We start from the raw sequence: 15980 nt of genomic DNA, 5'->3' as shown, positions 1-15980 counted from the left end.
TGGAAGTTGACAGAGCAGGACCATTAGAGACCAGCCTGAAGAACATAGCAAGACCCTCATCTCAAAAGAGGAAGCCCTTCTTTATTTTCTCTCTTTTTTTGGGAGTGGGGGGGCCTCGAGAGAGGGTTTTTCTGCGTAGCTTTGGAGCCTCTCCTGGCACTAATTCTGTAGACCAGGCTGACCTCAAACTCACGGAGATCCGCCTGCCTCTGCCTCCTGAGTGCTGGGATTAAAGGCGTGTGCCACCAATGCCCAGCCAGGGGAAGCCCTTCTTTTTGTGCTTTTCCTTTCAAGGCCTTCAGAGTTTGGTTTGGCTTTCACAGTGCTTGGGATAGAACCCAGAGACTGTGTTCCACCGCTGAGCTACACCCCGAGTTTTAAGTTAGAGGCTCTGAGAGCCTGAAGTGAACCTTAAAGAGGACTCTGGAGCAGACCCAAGGAGGGAAGGTGCTTTGCACCTCCTGCCTCTGTCCCCACCCAATGTCCTCAGCCAGCACCTCCCATTCCTGCCCCTTGATCTCCGGGCATCGAGCCAGCCCCAGCCCCAATCTACCTGCCATGTAGCATTGTCTGCCCTCCAGTCATCAGTCAGGATGTGGGGTCAAACTCCTGAAAGTCAGGTGAGTATGGGGGCCCTGGAGGCTTTGGGCATGTGTGTTGGCCAGGCTGGAGGTACCCAACCTGGGTCAGCTGACTTGCTTCCCTTCTCAGGAACACCTTTGTGGCTGGCTTTACCATTCCTTCACCCCCTTCACTGGGCCTCCACTCTCAAAGATAACCAGAGGGCAGCAGAGGCCCTGCTTAGGCCTCTGGAGGCCAGTCCTGTGTAGTGAATTTGGGAGGGCCCAGGCTAAGGGGTGGCTGCTCTCTCAGAATGGTTCATCTGAGAGTCAGTTCAGCTTCAGACTTGTGGAGATAGCCAAAGATGGCTCCTAGTGATTGCCCCTAGGTCTCACATAATACAGCAGTGTGAGGAAGGCCTGGGAAACCTTGACCTTGAAGCCTGTCAGAATATTGTGAGGCCCTGAGAACCTGAAGTGAACCTTAAAGAGGACTCTGGAGCAGACCCAAGGAGGGAAGGCATAGTGTCCAGGGCACTGACAACTAAGAGGAAAGGGTGAGCTTATTGTCTAGGCCATTAGCATTGGGGCTGCCACTCAATGCTGAGTGGGAAACTGAAATTCAGTGACCAAAGTTCCCATATATCAAGAAGCTGGGAAGCCGGGAGGTGGTGGCACATGCTTTTAATCCCACAGGCAAAGAGAAGCAGATCTCTGTTTATTCGAGACCAGCCTGGTCTACAAAGCGAGTTCCAGGACAGCCAGAGCTGTTACACAGAGAAACCCAGTCTTAAAAAGAAAAAACAAATTAAAAAAAAGAAGCTGGGAAACACAGCTCTTAAACATGAAAAACAGTAAGTAGGAGGGAAAAAGATAAGAGCAGAGATAGGGGAAATAGAAAGCAAACATACAATAAAGACCAGCAATGTTCAAGGCTGGTTCTTCAAACAAATCCAGAAAATACTAGTAATTTCTGTTTATGCCATAGAAATTAGGAGAAAAAGCCAGGCGTTGGTGGCGCATGCCTTTAATCCCAGCACTCGGGAGGCAGAGGCAGGTGGACCTCTGTGAGTTCCAGACCAGCCTGGTCTACAAGAGCTAGTTCCAGGACAGCCTCCAAAGCCACAGAGAAACCCTGTCTCACAAAACCAAAAAAAAAAAATTAGGAGAAAAACATAAATTAGGGATATCAGGAACAAAACAGGGCACTCATACAGATTTTACAGACATTAAGAGGTTAAATGGAACTTCTTTGGATTTAAAAAAAAAAATCATGCCTATGTTAGTACAGGTGCCCACAGAGGCCAGAAGAGGGCACCCAATCCCCTGGAGTTGGGGTTACAGTGTTTGTGAGGTCTTTGAGAGAGTCATAAGCACTCAGCCCTAGTCTCCTCTCCAACCCCGAATAGGACTGGGAAAAAAACAAAAAAACAAAAAACAAAAAAACAAAAACAAAAACAAAAGCTTTCCTTTCAGTGAGGCCTAAATGACAGTTATTTACTTCTTTGGTTAGATGGTTGGTTTTTGGTGGTGGTGGTGGTGTGTTTTTGTTTTTGTTTTCTGAGACAGGGTTCTCTGTGTAGTTCTGGCTGTCCTGGAACTCACTTTGTAGGCCAGGCTAGCCTTGAACTCACAGAGATCCACCTGTCTCTGCTTTCCAAGTACTGTGATTGAAGGTGTGTGCCACCACTGGCTGGCTGGTTTTGGTTTTTGAGACAGTTTCCTGACTAGGTTTAGCGCTCTGCATGTTTGTTTGTTTGTTTTTAAATGTACATTGGTGTTTTGCCATGGAACTGGAATTCCATGAGCTGCCACATGGGAGCTAGGAATCAAACCCAGGTCCTCTGGAAGAACAGGCAGTGCTCTTAATCACGAAACCATCTCTCTAGCACCCAGAATTGGCTTTGTAAACACACATACCCAAAAACTTTTTTTTGAAAAAAACTTGTTTTTAAATGTATAAGTGTTTTGTCCGTATGTATACATGTGTACCACACATGTGCATTGATTGTGGGGGCCAGAAAGGGTGTTAGAGCCCTTGCTACTACAGCTACCGACAGTTGTGAGCCACCATGTGGGTGCTGGAAATTGAACCAGGTACAGCAAAAACCCTTAACTACTGAGCCATCTTTTCGGCCCCTCTTTCTGTTTTTTTCAAGACAGGGTTTCTTTGTGCAGTGTTGGAGCCTGTCCTGGAACTCATTCTGTAAACCATGTAAACCAGGCCGGCATCAAACTCACAGAGATGCCCCCCACCACCACTCCCCCACACCCGGCTTCAGAAGCTTTTATTTCACCTCAGACAGTCCTTTTTGTGGCATGTGTGTGTGTGTGTGTGTGGGGGGGTGTTTTGTTTGTATGAATGTCTGTGCATCACTTTCAGGGGCCAAAAGAAGACCTCAGATTCCCTGGAACCACAGATACAGAAAGAGAGCTGTGAGCCACCATATGGGTGTTTGGAATTGAACCCAAGCCCTTTGTAAGAGCAGCCAGTGTTCTTAATCGCTGAGCCAACTCTCCAGTCTTACCCACCCGAAGTTCCTCCTTGCCTTGCCCCACAATTACAGCTGCCCATCAGGAAAGGTGGAGGCTTGGGGAAATCGGCTACTGGAGGCTTTGATTTGGAATTGGGCCTGTCCTGAACCTTGTAATGTCTTCAAAAAGAAACAAATTCCAACTTGGGGAAAACAAGGGCATGCTGGTGTTAATTTCAACTTCCCTAGGCTTCACCTTTGCCTTTCTAGTAGGAGACAAAGGAAGAAATCAAGAAGAGGTGACATGGCAGTCATGTGGCTTATTGTATGAATCCGTGCAGGAGCAATGGCCTTTACAGAGATTTTTGTGCAGGAGTTTCCCCTTGAAATGGGTGTGAGGAGATCACAGTGGTTGAGGAGGTGATGGGAGAGGAGTTGAAGAAAACGTGGAAGTATCTGGTGGCATTTTAGCTTTATCTGACTTTGGGTGGGTTTTTTCACTTGTTTTTTTCCCCCACATTTTAGTTATGCAGGAACAGCAGTCAGAACCCTTCCCCGTGTCTCATCCTTAGACTTGACCACATTGTGATGACTGTAAAGAACATCGAAGACACCACCATGTTCTATTCCAAGATCCTGGGCATGGAGGTCACTACTTTCAAGGTAATCACATCCCCATAGTCAAAACTTCAAGTGCGTTAAAATGTGTGTGTGTGTGTGTGTGTGTGTGTGTGTGTGTGTGTGTGTGTGTGTGTGTGTAGGCTGGAGGTCTCATTTAGCTCATTTAGCTAGACTGAATGGCTATCAAGCCCCAGGGAGACTCCTGTTTCAGCCTGAGATTATGACAAAGGTGCTGGGGATCTGAACTCAGGTCCTCACGTTTCTATAGCAAGCATTTTGCTAACTGAGCCATTTCCCCAGCTTCATTCATTAAAATTTGATAACATTTTATGCCAGGGGATGTGTAGCTCAGTGCATAGAATGCCTTATACACACAGTCCCCAGTACCATAGGGTTCTGCACACAGTCATCTTAACTGCAGAGACGGATGCTGGAAAATGAAAAGCCTAAGATCATCCTCAGCTACTTAGCAAGTTTGAGACCAGCCTAGGATACATGAAATAGTGTCGTCTTTTTTTTTTTTTTTTTTTTTTTTTGAGACATGGTTTCTCTGGGTAGCCCTCTCTGTCCTGGTGAGATACTGTCTTAAAATAATTGATACTACTTTAAATGTAACTTACAGGCTGAGGGTGCAGCTCAGTGACCGTGTATTTGCCCAGTATGCATTAAACCCAGATACCAATCCTAAACGCTGCCAAAAATAAACATAGTATAACTGCAAACCCCCAAACACAGGGGAAAATGAGAAATATGAGAGAAAAAGTAAAAGGATCAATGGAAGAGATTCTGAACTACAAACAGGAAGACATTCAGAGGGAGGGTAAAGAGAATGGAAGGAGGAAACTTTGAAAGAAATAAAGCAAGAAGCATTGTTAGTTCAAGGTCGCAAAAAAAGTGCAAGAGAACTTTGCAGCCTTTATGTACAAAGAGTTAACTATGTAGCCAGCACAGGAACACTCAGATATGCCCTGTGGGAATTACAGAACATCACATTGAAAAAGTCCATCTTAAGACTTTGCCAAGAGATTAAAAAGTGGTTCATCTACAAAAGAAAAAGAAACATGCAAATGTCAGAATTCTTGAATCACACCAGAGGCCAGAAAACAATAGGACTATACTTTTAAGACTCTGGGAAAGCACTCCCGCCCCGCCTCCAGTTCTGCCTCAGCATCTCTCCATGTGGTCCCTACTCCCAGAACAAAAGCTGTTCCCAGCCTTAATCAGGGAAGCCTCTCCCTACAAAGGAAGGCGATGAATACGGACACTCAGGCTGCCTAAAATGGAGAGAATAGCGACGGTTCTGGGTCCAGCCCTACACAAGATATTCCAGCCACCCCCTCTAAGGCTCGGGAACATTGTGGCAAAGGGGATGGAAAGTATATAAGAGCCAGAAGATAGGGTGAAGGGCTATGGCATGCCATTCCATAGACTATGCAGCTATTGTAATTATTAACTCACAACTGTGGTTACCTGGTCCCTTACAAGACTGGCCCTATCAACAGGAAGTCGAGGAAGGGGGAGGGAGATTCATGGGGCCCTACCTGCCACCTCTGAACTATTGACTTCTGATAGAGTCTGGGGGGAAGGGACCATTGTCTTTAATTGTGTACCCACTGCTGAGCCCACCAGGCTCCAAATGGATCGCTCTAAACCCATGATTACAGAGACACCCCTGGTTAATCTCAGTGGGTCACTAAACAAAGTAGTCATGAAAGTGCAGGAGAGATTTGTAAAGAGGAGGAGGAGTTGAAGGGGTAGCAGGGAGGGGGTGAGAGTGGTTGGTATGCATTGTGAAATGGAAATTGTCTAAACACAAATGCCATTAATTGAAAAATGATTCTGGGGGGGGGAACACAACCTAAAATTCTGTGTCCATCTGAACTGCAAATCAAAGGTAAATGTAGAATAAAGCATCCTTAGGTACAAAGAGCTGGAAAAATGTGTGTGTATGTGTGCTCTGAGGGCTGGAGGGGTAGCTCAGCAACAGAGCACTTACCCAGCATACAAGAGGGTCTAGGTTTCATTCCTACCACCACAATAAGCAAAGAAAACGAGTCATTAAGGGCTGGCAAGATGGCTCCCCGTGGATAAAAATATCTGTTGCCAAGTTTGAGACCTTGAGTTAGATTCCTGGGACTCACGAGTCCACACGGTGAAAGGAGAAAAGCAATTCCCAAAAGCTGACTTTTGACCTCCACACATGTGTCATCACACACACACACACACACACACACACACACACACACACACACACACAATCTATATCTATCCATCCATCCATCATTTTTTTAAAAAAGTGGGGGAGCAATAGAGTAAGGTACCCAATATTTTCTTCTGCCCCCCCCCCTTAAAGAGAAATTAAACTGGTTGGGTTGAGAAGGAGTGGTTCCCAAGAAGAAAATCCCATATACCAAGAGAAAAGTCAAGTAAGGTTGGAATAAGGAAGAGATGGAAGGAAAAAGGAGGTTTCCACAGGTTTAACACTATTTTGAGAATATGGAACAACTGCAAAAGTAGTAAATGCCGAGAAAGAAAAAAAAAGCCTTATGAAGATATCCTGTAGCAGATATGCCTGCTATGTCCAGATCATGGGTTACAGTGTTACAGGGAAATAAGGAATTGAGTAGGCTTTCACTGGTATAGCCCACTGTCACCCCTGACAGTGTATATGACCTGTTCTGTTGTTAGGGTTTTTTTCAAGAAAGGGTTTCACTGTGTAGCCCTGGCTGTCCTGGAACTCGGTCTGTAGACCAGGCTGGCCTCAAACACACATATACGCCTGCCTCTGCCTCCTCAGTGCTGGGATGAAAGGTGTTCGACACCACAGTTGGCTGTGTTGTTTTGTTTTAAATAAAATATTTCTTATGCTACTTCTTATAGGGGCAGAGAGAGAGAGAGAGAGAGAGAGAGAGAGAGAGAGAGAGAGGCTATAGAAAACATAAAATCTTATGTATATAACTAAGTGAAAGAAGCCAATCTAAAAAGCTGCATGATTCAATATAATGTTCAAGAAAAGACAAAATTATAAAGGCAATACAATGACAGGTGGTTGCCAGACATTCAAGGGTGAAAGAAATGAACAGAACACTGAGGAATTTTAGGACCTTGACATTATCCTATGACATTGTCCAAGCCCAGAGTGTACAGCACCTCCTCAGAAGAGAACCACGATAAGAACAATGGACTGGTTGATGATATATCAAATGTAGCTACAGGAATAGCAACTTAAGTATCCCACTGCTGGCATACTGATAATGGGGACTTTGTACCTTCTTCTCAGTTGTGCTGTGAATGTTAAACTTCTCTAAAAATTAGTATAGAAATCGAAAAGGGTCATGAAGTGGCAGATGGTACAAATTTAAAATCTAAAGGGGACACTATGCAGAAAAGAACATTAATTATGCAAGAGCAGATTGGATGCTCTTTGGGTCCTAAAAAGTTTACACTGAATAAAAAATTGAAAAAAAAAAACTACAGCATAATGCTACTTACAATACCCCAGAAAAACAGCAACAGACTTTTTTCTTTGGTTTTTCAAGACAAGGTTTCTCTGTGACTTTGGAGGCTGTCCTGGAACTAGCTCTTGTAGACCACCTGGTCTCGAACTCACAGAGATCCACCTGCCTCTGCCTCTGCCTCCCGAGTGCTGGGATTAAAGGCATGTGCCACCAATGCCAGGCCCAACACAGACCTTTTACAACCAAGAAAATGTACACAAAACACATTATGGCTTGGGATATATATTATTACAATCTGTTTTATTCCATAAAGAGCAAATAAAGGCAGCCTATTTGAATAAAGACCAGGCCAATGATTCAATGAGAAAAAAAACTTATCATGGTACTTAGGTGGGGATAGGATTTGAAAGAATAGAAAAAAAGAGCAAATGCCTAAATAAAACAAGATTGGTTTCAAATGGATCAGTGATAAATATAATGCCTCCATTTCCTGTACTTAGACATACTAAAGGAACTTTTAGAATATGGAAGGTCAAGAAAAAGTCTAAGCTTCAAGAATGAAAGGTAGCTGTATTACCAACAGAAGAATGAAAAAAGAGGGGCTGGCAAGACAGCTTAGCAGCTAAGAGCACTTGCTGAATAAGCATACAGATTTATTTTATTTGGTGAGGGGGTGTTGAGACCTCACTATGTAGCTCTGGCTGTCCTGAAACTCACTCTGGAGACCACGCTGGCCTTGAATTCACAGAGATCTACCTGCCTCTGCCTCTGCCTACCAAGTGCTAGGATTAAGGGTGTACACTAACATACCTGATTAAAAAAGATTTTTTTTTTTTTGGTTTGGCAGGGCAGTGGTGGTGCACGCCTTTAGTCCCAGCACTCGGGAGGCAGAGGCAGGTGGATCTCTGTGAATTCAAGACCAGCCTGGTCTACAAGAGCTAGTTCCAGGACAGCCTGCAAAGCCACAGAGAAACCCTGTCTCGAAAAACTTAACCTTCCTTCCTTCCTTTCTCCCTCCCTCCCTCCCCCCCTGTCTCTCTCTCTTTCTGGTGTTTCAAAACAGAGTTTCTCTGTGTAACAGTCCTGGTTGTCCTGTCACTCGCTCTGTAGACCAGGCTGGTCTCAAACTCAAGAGATCTGCCTGCCTCTGCCTCCCGAGTGCTGGGATTAAAGGCAGTCTTGGGAATGGAATCTGGGGTGTCATGCATGGTAGGGCAAGTGCTGTACCACTGGGAAACACCCCCAGTCCTGAAGCAGATATTTAAAAGGTTCTAAGAAAACAGATTTTACAGAATTGTACACTGAGCCAAACTGCCCTTCGGCTGTAAAAGTGCAATGTAGTCTCAATTATAGGGGTGAAGAAAGGGATCATGAAATTATAAAAAGAAATGACAATTGCTAAGAGGTATAAAGGAAGGAAGAGACATAAAGAAGATGGCAAGGTGACAAGGGTTATCTATAAAAAAAAGCATTATTCCCTAGCACCCCAAAAGATACATGTGGAATCAGTTACTTAAAATTTATAAAGAAGCCAACAGAGGAACTAAAATGAAAATAGAATAGTACTGGGGGGCTAGTAATACTATAGAGGTAAACTTTCCTCTGTCTTGGCAGAGAGAGGACAAAATACTAAAAGAAAGTAAATAAAGAAAGTAAATGAAGATGGTAAATCAAGAAATAGAGGTAGCGGCTAGATCGATGGCTCAGCAGTTAAGAGCACTGGCTGCTCTTGTAGAGCATCTAGGTTTCTAGCACTGACATGGTAGCTCACAATCATATGTAACTCCAGTGTCAGGGAGCCCAGCATCCTCTCCATGAAACACCCCCACACATAAAATAAAGATAAATACACCTTTACAAAAAGATTATGCATCAGTTTGGAGGGGCATAGGAGAGAACTGCCATAGGATTAAATGAGACAGTTTTTTTTTTCTCAATTGAACAAGCAGTCAGATGAATGTGTCATTAGGAGGAAATGAATAGGCACAAAGTGCCGGCTCAGTGGGGCAGGGAGATTCCTAGAATCCCCACCAGCAACCACCCCCTGCTGAGCACAACTCAGAAGGTCCCTCTTACACAATGGCCTCTTAGCCTGGAATGTGGGGAACAGAAGAAGTGGGCTTTGTTTGTTTGGTTCCTTTTGATTTTGTTTTGTTTTTGAGCGAGGGTCTTTCTGTGGAGCACAAGGTAAAGTCAAACTTTCTATCCTTCTGACTCAATTTCCTAAATGCTGGGATTATAAGTATGTCACCACTCCTGGCTTGAGATGTATTTTTTTTTTTAGTAATCTTGGGAACACACCATTGGCTGTACAGAAATTTAGTTTGTTCTCATAAGAAAAAAAAGGGGTGAGGGAAGATATGCAATGGATTGAGGCACGATCCCTTGAACCCAAGAGATAAAGGCTAATCTAGGCAACATAATGAGATCCCAAAGAAAGGAAATAGACACAGAGACAAAGACAGAGAGACAGGGAGGAAGGGAGGGAGGGAAGGAGGGAGGGAGGGAGATATACCAGGGGCAAATTGTTATTTTTGCCATGGGTAGGTTTTAAACATTTGGTGATACGGACATTCAAACAAGAAACACACACAGCTGTCCCCCTGCTCCTACTAAAAGCAGATGTCTGAAACAAGCATGGTGTGATGCACACTTGCAAAGCAGCACTCAGGAGCATAAGGCAGAAAAATAGTGAGTTTGAGAGTTTGAGGCCAACCTAGGCTACATAATGAGATGCTGTCTTAGAAAAAAGTAAGAAGCAGTTAAGAGAGCTTGATATTCTTCCAGAGGACCCATATTCCAATCCCAACTCTCACATTGTGAACACACATGTGCCTGTCATTCCAGTTCCAGGAGGTAGTGGACACCTTCTGGCTTTTGTGAGCACTGCACATACGTGTATGCATACATACCCTCAGACATATGCACACATTAAATAAATAAATAAATCCTAAAACAACAACAACAAAGAAGAAGCTGGCCATGGTGATGTGTTCCTGTGATCTAAGCACATACATGGAGTTGGAGGCAAGAGGATCAGGAGTTCAAGGCCAGCCTGCATCACAAGAGACATTGTCTCAGAAAAAAATGGTGGTGATGGTGGTATGTGGTAAGGTGGCTCAATGGGTAAAGGCACTCACCAGCAAGCCTGACTACCTGAATTAGATCCCTGGAACCCACAACATGGAAGGAGAGATCAGATCCTGACAGTTGTGCTCTGGCACACACCATCCACTTCCACACAAATAAGTGCAAAAACAGCTTTGAAACAGGGTCTGACTACGTAGTCCTAGATGACCTGGGATTAGCTATGTAGACCAAGCTGACTTTGAATTCATACAGATCTGCTGATCTCTGCCTCCAAAGTGCTGGGATTAAAGGTATGCATACTTGCCCCCCCCAAAAAAAATTAAAGAAAAATGTAAAGAACGTTGAGTTGGAGAGATGGCTTTGAGGTTAAAAACACTTGCTACTCAATCATGAAGACTGGATGGAGTTCAGATCCTAGGACCCAAATAACAAGGCAGGCATTTCAAAAACACATTGAGTGGAATCCAGCCCTCAGGAAGCTGATGCCTTCTTTTGGCCTCTGCATGAGCACACAGGCATGCACACACTGGCTCAAATTAATTTGTTAAAAATGTAGTCTGCTAGATGGGTCAAGGGTTATTGTGTAGCAGCCCTTTCTCCTTTTTACGAAGTAAGTTCAAACTCCTCTTGGCAGCTTAGTTCTATGTTGTTTTCTCTTTCCTAAACAGGGAGACCGGAAGGCATTGTGTTTTGGAGACCAAAAATTTAACTTACATGAGGTGGGAAAGGAATTTGAGCCCAAAGCAGCTCACCCCATCCCGGGCTCCCTGGATATTTGTCTGATCACAGAAGTGCCTTTGGAGGAGGTGATCCAGCGCCTCAAGGTGAGTGGAGTGTCATTCTCGTTAAGAAAGTCCAGCCCATGAAGAAATGGCTCAGCAGTTAAGAGCACCAACTGCTCTTCCAGAGGACTGGGTTCAATTCCCAACAACCATATGCAGCTCACACCTGTCTGTAACTCCAAGATCTGACATTCTCACACAGACATACATGCAGACAAATCACCAATGCAAATAAAAATAATAAATTATAAAAAAATCATACTTGGCAGGTGATGGCACACACCTTTGATCCCAGCACTGGGGAGGCAGAGGCAGAGGCAGGCAGATCTCTGTGAGTTCAAAGCCAGCCTAGTCTATAGAGCAAGTTCCAGGACAGGCTCCAAAACAATACAGAGGAACCCTGTCTCAAAAAAACAGACAAACAAACAACAAAAAAAAAACACCAAAAAACAAAAACAAAACAAACAAAAAACTAGCATTCTGCAGGGAGAGGCAGGCAGATCTCTGAGTTTGATGCCAGCCGGAGCTACATAGTGAACCTCTGTGGTTATTTGTTGTTGTTTGTTTGAATAAAAAAAACCATACTCACTGAAAGGTTCAGGCATTATGCTGGCCTGCCTTTGTTACCTGTCGGAATCTGCTCAGGCAGTACCCGGGTCAGCCCAGGGTTCCATGGGAACTAAGTCTGCACGCAGGTGCAAAGGACCCCTTTAAAAGACAGACCCCTGACCATTTACACTCTCTCTACTCTGTCTCCTTGACTCTTCTCTTCTCCCACCTACAGGAGCGCTCTCTTTCTCTATGGTGACCGGCCATCGCGGTTAGCCATTAACCCTGTTTCTCTTCTTTCTTAGTCCCTCTACTCTGTCAGGCCTATAATAAACTGGTTAATATGTCTAATAGTCTCATGTCTCATCTTGTGCCTCCTCTTCTTCTTTATTTCTAATTTAAGCAAAAGAATAACACTCACTGCTTAAAAAAAGAGCCCAGCCTTAACGCATGACAGCTTGATATGCCATGTTTTGTTGATACCCATAGGAGACCTGCTCTTTCCTGGATGGAGAGAAAGAGGAGGAGACTGGAGGTGGGGTGGGAGGGGGAATCATGGAGAGGGACTAGGAGGGAAGGATGGGGGAAGGCCATGGCTGGGATGTAAAATAAATGAATGAAAAAAAAAGGAAATCTAAGGCAGATACTGTCAAGACTGTGTGACCCATGGAGCTAGGTTGTCCTTAAACCTCAGACACAGCAGATGCCATCACATCCCCAGCCTGCCTGCATACAGTTATCTACTTGCTCCTTTGATTGATATCACTTTCATGTACACACATTGATTTTAGAAAAAATATTCCAACTCAACAGCCATGCACTTAGAATAAGCATTCGGAGCTGTGCAGTTTCACATTACATTTTACACATAAATCAGTATTGAATAGATCTTATACACTTATCCTCCACACAAAACAAAACAAAATCCAATACACAATGAGAAGTACAAAAACAACTGGGTCTCCTTGATTTTGGTGTTTGAAGTTTCGTTTATTTGCAAGTCTCTTTTTTTGAGGGGGTGAGGGGTTTCAAGACAGGGCTTCTCTGTGGCTTTGGAGGCTGTCCTGGAACTAGCTCTTGTAGACCAGGCTGGTCTTGAACTCACAGAGATCTGCCTGCCTCTGCTTCTCGAGTGCTGGGATTAAAGGCATGCACCACCACTGCCTGGCTGCAAGTCTTTTAATAAATATAGTAAATTTTATAAAATTTAAAGAATATTCGTTTTGTAGATTTTATTTATTTTTTATGTATACAGTGTTCTGTCTGCATGTGTACCTGTGGGGCAGAACAGGGCACCAGATCTCATTACATATGGTTGTGAGCCACTATGTGCGTTCTAGGAATTGAACTCAGGACCCCTGGAAGAGCACGCAGTGCTCTTAACCTCTGGGCCATCTCTCCAGCCCAAAGAAGAATATTTGTAAATAACGTTTTGACATACCCAGTCTTTTGTCATGCTAATGTCTAAGTAAGAAAAGTATGATCTGATCGCCGGGCAGTGGTGGCACACGCCTTTAATCCCAGCACTCGGGAGGCAGAGGCAGGTGGATCTCTGTGAGTTTGAGGCCAGCCTGGTCTCCAGAGCGAGTGCCAGGATAGGTTCCAAAAGCTACACAGAGAAACCCTGTCTTGAAAAAAACAAAAAACAACAAAAAAAGGAAAGTATGATCAGAGCTGCTGGTGGTGCTAGTGGTAGCCTTTAATCTTAGCACTTGAGAGGCAGAGACAGGCAGAGCTCTGTGAGTCCAAGACCAGCCTGGTTTATAGATTGACTTCCAGGACAGCCAGGGCTATACAGAGAGACCCTATCTTGATTAAAGGCATGTGCCACCATTGCCCAGCTATATCTTTTTATACAAAGAGGAAATGAGATTTCCACCAAGTATATGAAAAAAACCCATTTTATGCCAGGTGTGGTTGCACTCTTGGGAGGCAGAGGCAGTTGGATCTCTGAGTTTGAGGCCAGCCTTGTCTATACAGTGAGTTCCAGGACAGCCAGGGCTACACACACAAAAACAAAACAAAACAAAACAAAAAAACCTAAACATTTTATCTTGGGATAAAGAGAAAGGAACTAAAACCAACAATAACTGGGCTGGGAATGTATCTCAGTGGTAGATTGCTTGCTGGTCCCACAGAAAGCTGTGGATCCAATTCCCAGAACTGTTTAGAATACATTGATACAGTTACTGTCCTTAAATTCTTGCTCACTAATACTACTATCACCCCCAATTTACAAACTGAGGTTCAAGGCAATTACATATTCTGTCCAAGGCCATACATCTTGAGTAGAGTGAGGGAAAATGGCAGTAGATGAGGTCAGAAACCTAGGCAGTCTGGACGCTATTAGGAATTGAACTTTGGCTGTGGTTGTAGCATGTGTAAGCTCAAACCCAAGAGCACTGGGGTAGGGAAGAAACAAGAAGGAATTTTTAAGGAATTCAATTTTGGTCTCACATATCTGTGCTACATAACTTTTGTCTTTCTGTTCACTTCATCCAGGCATTTGATGTCCCCATTGAGGAGGGCCCAGTCTCCCGAACAGGAGCAAAAGGACCTATTATGTCCATCTACTTCCGAGATCCTGATAGAAATCTCATTGAGGTGTCCAACTATGTGACCTCATGATTGACACCTGCCTTCCTCCATTCTGTTCCTCAAGATGTCATCTTATCCCTCATTTCCTGCAAGTTCCAGAAACCTCCAAGAACTGAGAACTTTGGCACTTCACCGATCCTACAAAGGGGCCCTAAGACAGGTTTATGTCCAAACTTTTGTTGTCTAGACAGCCTCCATCTAAAGCTACTCCAATAAATGACTAATCTCTCCACATGAGCGCACCAGTCTTGTCTCGGTCCTGTGTCTGGGAGCTTGTCTCAGACATGAGTTCTCTGAGATTTCTGGAGGTATGGGATAGAGTTTGGTGTCTTTGGAGAGTAAATCCAGGTCATCCTTTTGGGGTTCAAGGGCCTCGACACTTCTCTCCTTGTCAATGATCCATCATCCCTCTTCTATTTTCAATCCACCCCATGTCTCTAGCTGCTTCCTGGCGCTTCCTTCACCCCATGAGCATCACTGAACCTCAGGATCTCTCCAGTTCCTATCAGACTATCCAGAACCACACCAAACAGTGCTACCTCCTTCTGGAGATCTTTCTCTGGTATCATTCCAGACTATCGAGCATGTTCTCTCTTTAGATCTTAATTGAAATTCAGCTCCCCAAACAGAATAAGGTCAACTAGCCTCCCCCTTCTCCCCTTCCTTCTCCCTTCCTGTCTCCCTCCCCACTCTTTTGTTTCTTGTTTTCTTCCCTTTCTTCTAGACAGGGCTGTATAAGTAAGACTGGCTTCAAACTCAGGGCAATCCTCCTGCCTTTGCCTCCTGATCAATATGACCCACCGCTGCATTGGCATCTGTCCCTTCCATCATTACTATCCCATCCACTCATTTGTTGACTGAGAAGCATTATCTTAAGCACATATTGTGTGCTAGGCCCTGTTCCAGGCATTCGGTGAGACAGTGTTGAACAACAGATAAGCTTATCTAGCCATGCGTGGTGGTACTTTTGTAATCCTAGCACTTGGAAGGTAGAAGCAGGAGCATCGTATGTTCTAAACCAGTCTGGTGTTCATAGCAAGTTCCAGGCCAGCTAGGGCTCCATAGTGAGACCTTGCCTCAAAGCAAAACAAAATCCCATGTATGTATATGGGGCCGCTCCTCAAGTAAATGATAGAAAATGAGTAAGATTAGAACAGGGGCAATTAATATAGCTGCTCCCGCTGAGCTTGTCATAACCATTACCATTATAAAACAGAGCAGTTACAGTGAACTACAGGAGATCTTGCTCAATGAAATGAACTAGGTCTGCAGTAAAATCCCCTCTTGGAGAGAGGGGTCACAAGGTGTTCATAAGACCCTTCCCTAAAATTCTAATCTCTACTCTCTCCCTCCTGCCCCAGCTACAAGTACTCTTAGAAATGCTAATGTGGGACTGGAGAGATAGCTCAGTGGTTAAGAGCACTGGCTGCTCTTCCAGAGGACCCAGGTTCAATTCTTACAGCCACATGGCAGTGCACAACTGTCTAACTCCAGTTCCAGGGGATCCAGCATCCTCACACAGGCATATATGTGGGCAAAATTCCAATGCACATAAAATAAAAATAAACAAAAAGAAATATTAATGACATGAGAGGTAAAAATGGACTGATGTAGTGGGACTTTAGTCTTGGCGTTGCCCATAAGTTACCCATGCTCTTTAAGTACTTGCCAAAACCTATTTATTCACCAAGCTGCACTTGGCAATCTTTCTTGGTCTGTCAGCTTCAGCTTCTTCCCTATTGGGGGTAAATAGACATTTCTTTTACCTCTCTCCGGTAATGGCACAAAATGTGACCAAGCTGAACAGGGATATGACTGACCCAGAGAAGAGTAGAGCAGCCACAGAGT

General features: G+C 44.3%; 1 protein-coding gene across 1 annotated transcript; it reads left to right on the top strand.

The window, feature by feature from the left end:
- Positions 1–593: 593 nt before the first annotated feature.
- Glod5 (glyoxalase domain containing 5) lies at positions 594–14357 on the top strand. Its single transcript, XM_027433324.2, has 4 exons — positions 594–620; positions 3560–3697; positions 10872–11027; positions 14037–14357. The coding sequence occupies exons 1-4, from the start codon at positions 594–596 to the stop codon at positions 14160–14162; spliced, it is 447 nt and encodes a 148-aa protein (XP_027289125.1). The 3' UTR covers positions 14163–14357.
- Positions 14358–15980: the final 1623 nt, after the last annotated feature.

This window comes from Cricetulus griseus, chromosome X (assembly GCF_003668045.3).
Source record: "Cricetulus griseus strain 17A/GY chromosome X, alternate assembly CriGri-PICRH-1.0, whole genome shotgun sequence".
Taxonomy (NCBI): domain Eukaryota; kingdom Metazoa; phylum Chordata; class Mammalia; order Rodentia; family Cricetidae; genus Cricetulus; species Cricetulus griseus.
The sequence above is the reverse complement of the archived record's forward strand: the minus strand, read 5'-3'. Positions and strand labels throughout refer to the sequence as shown.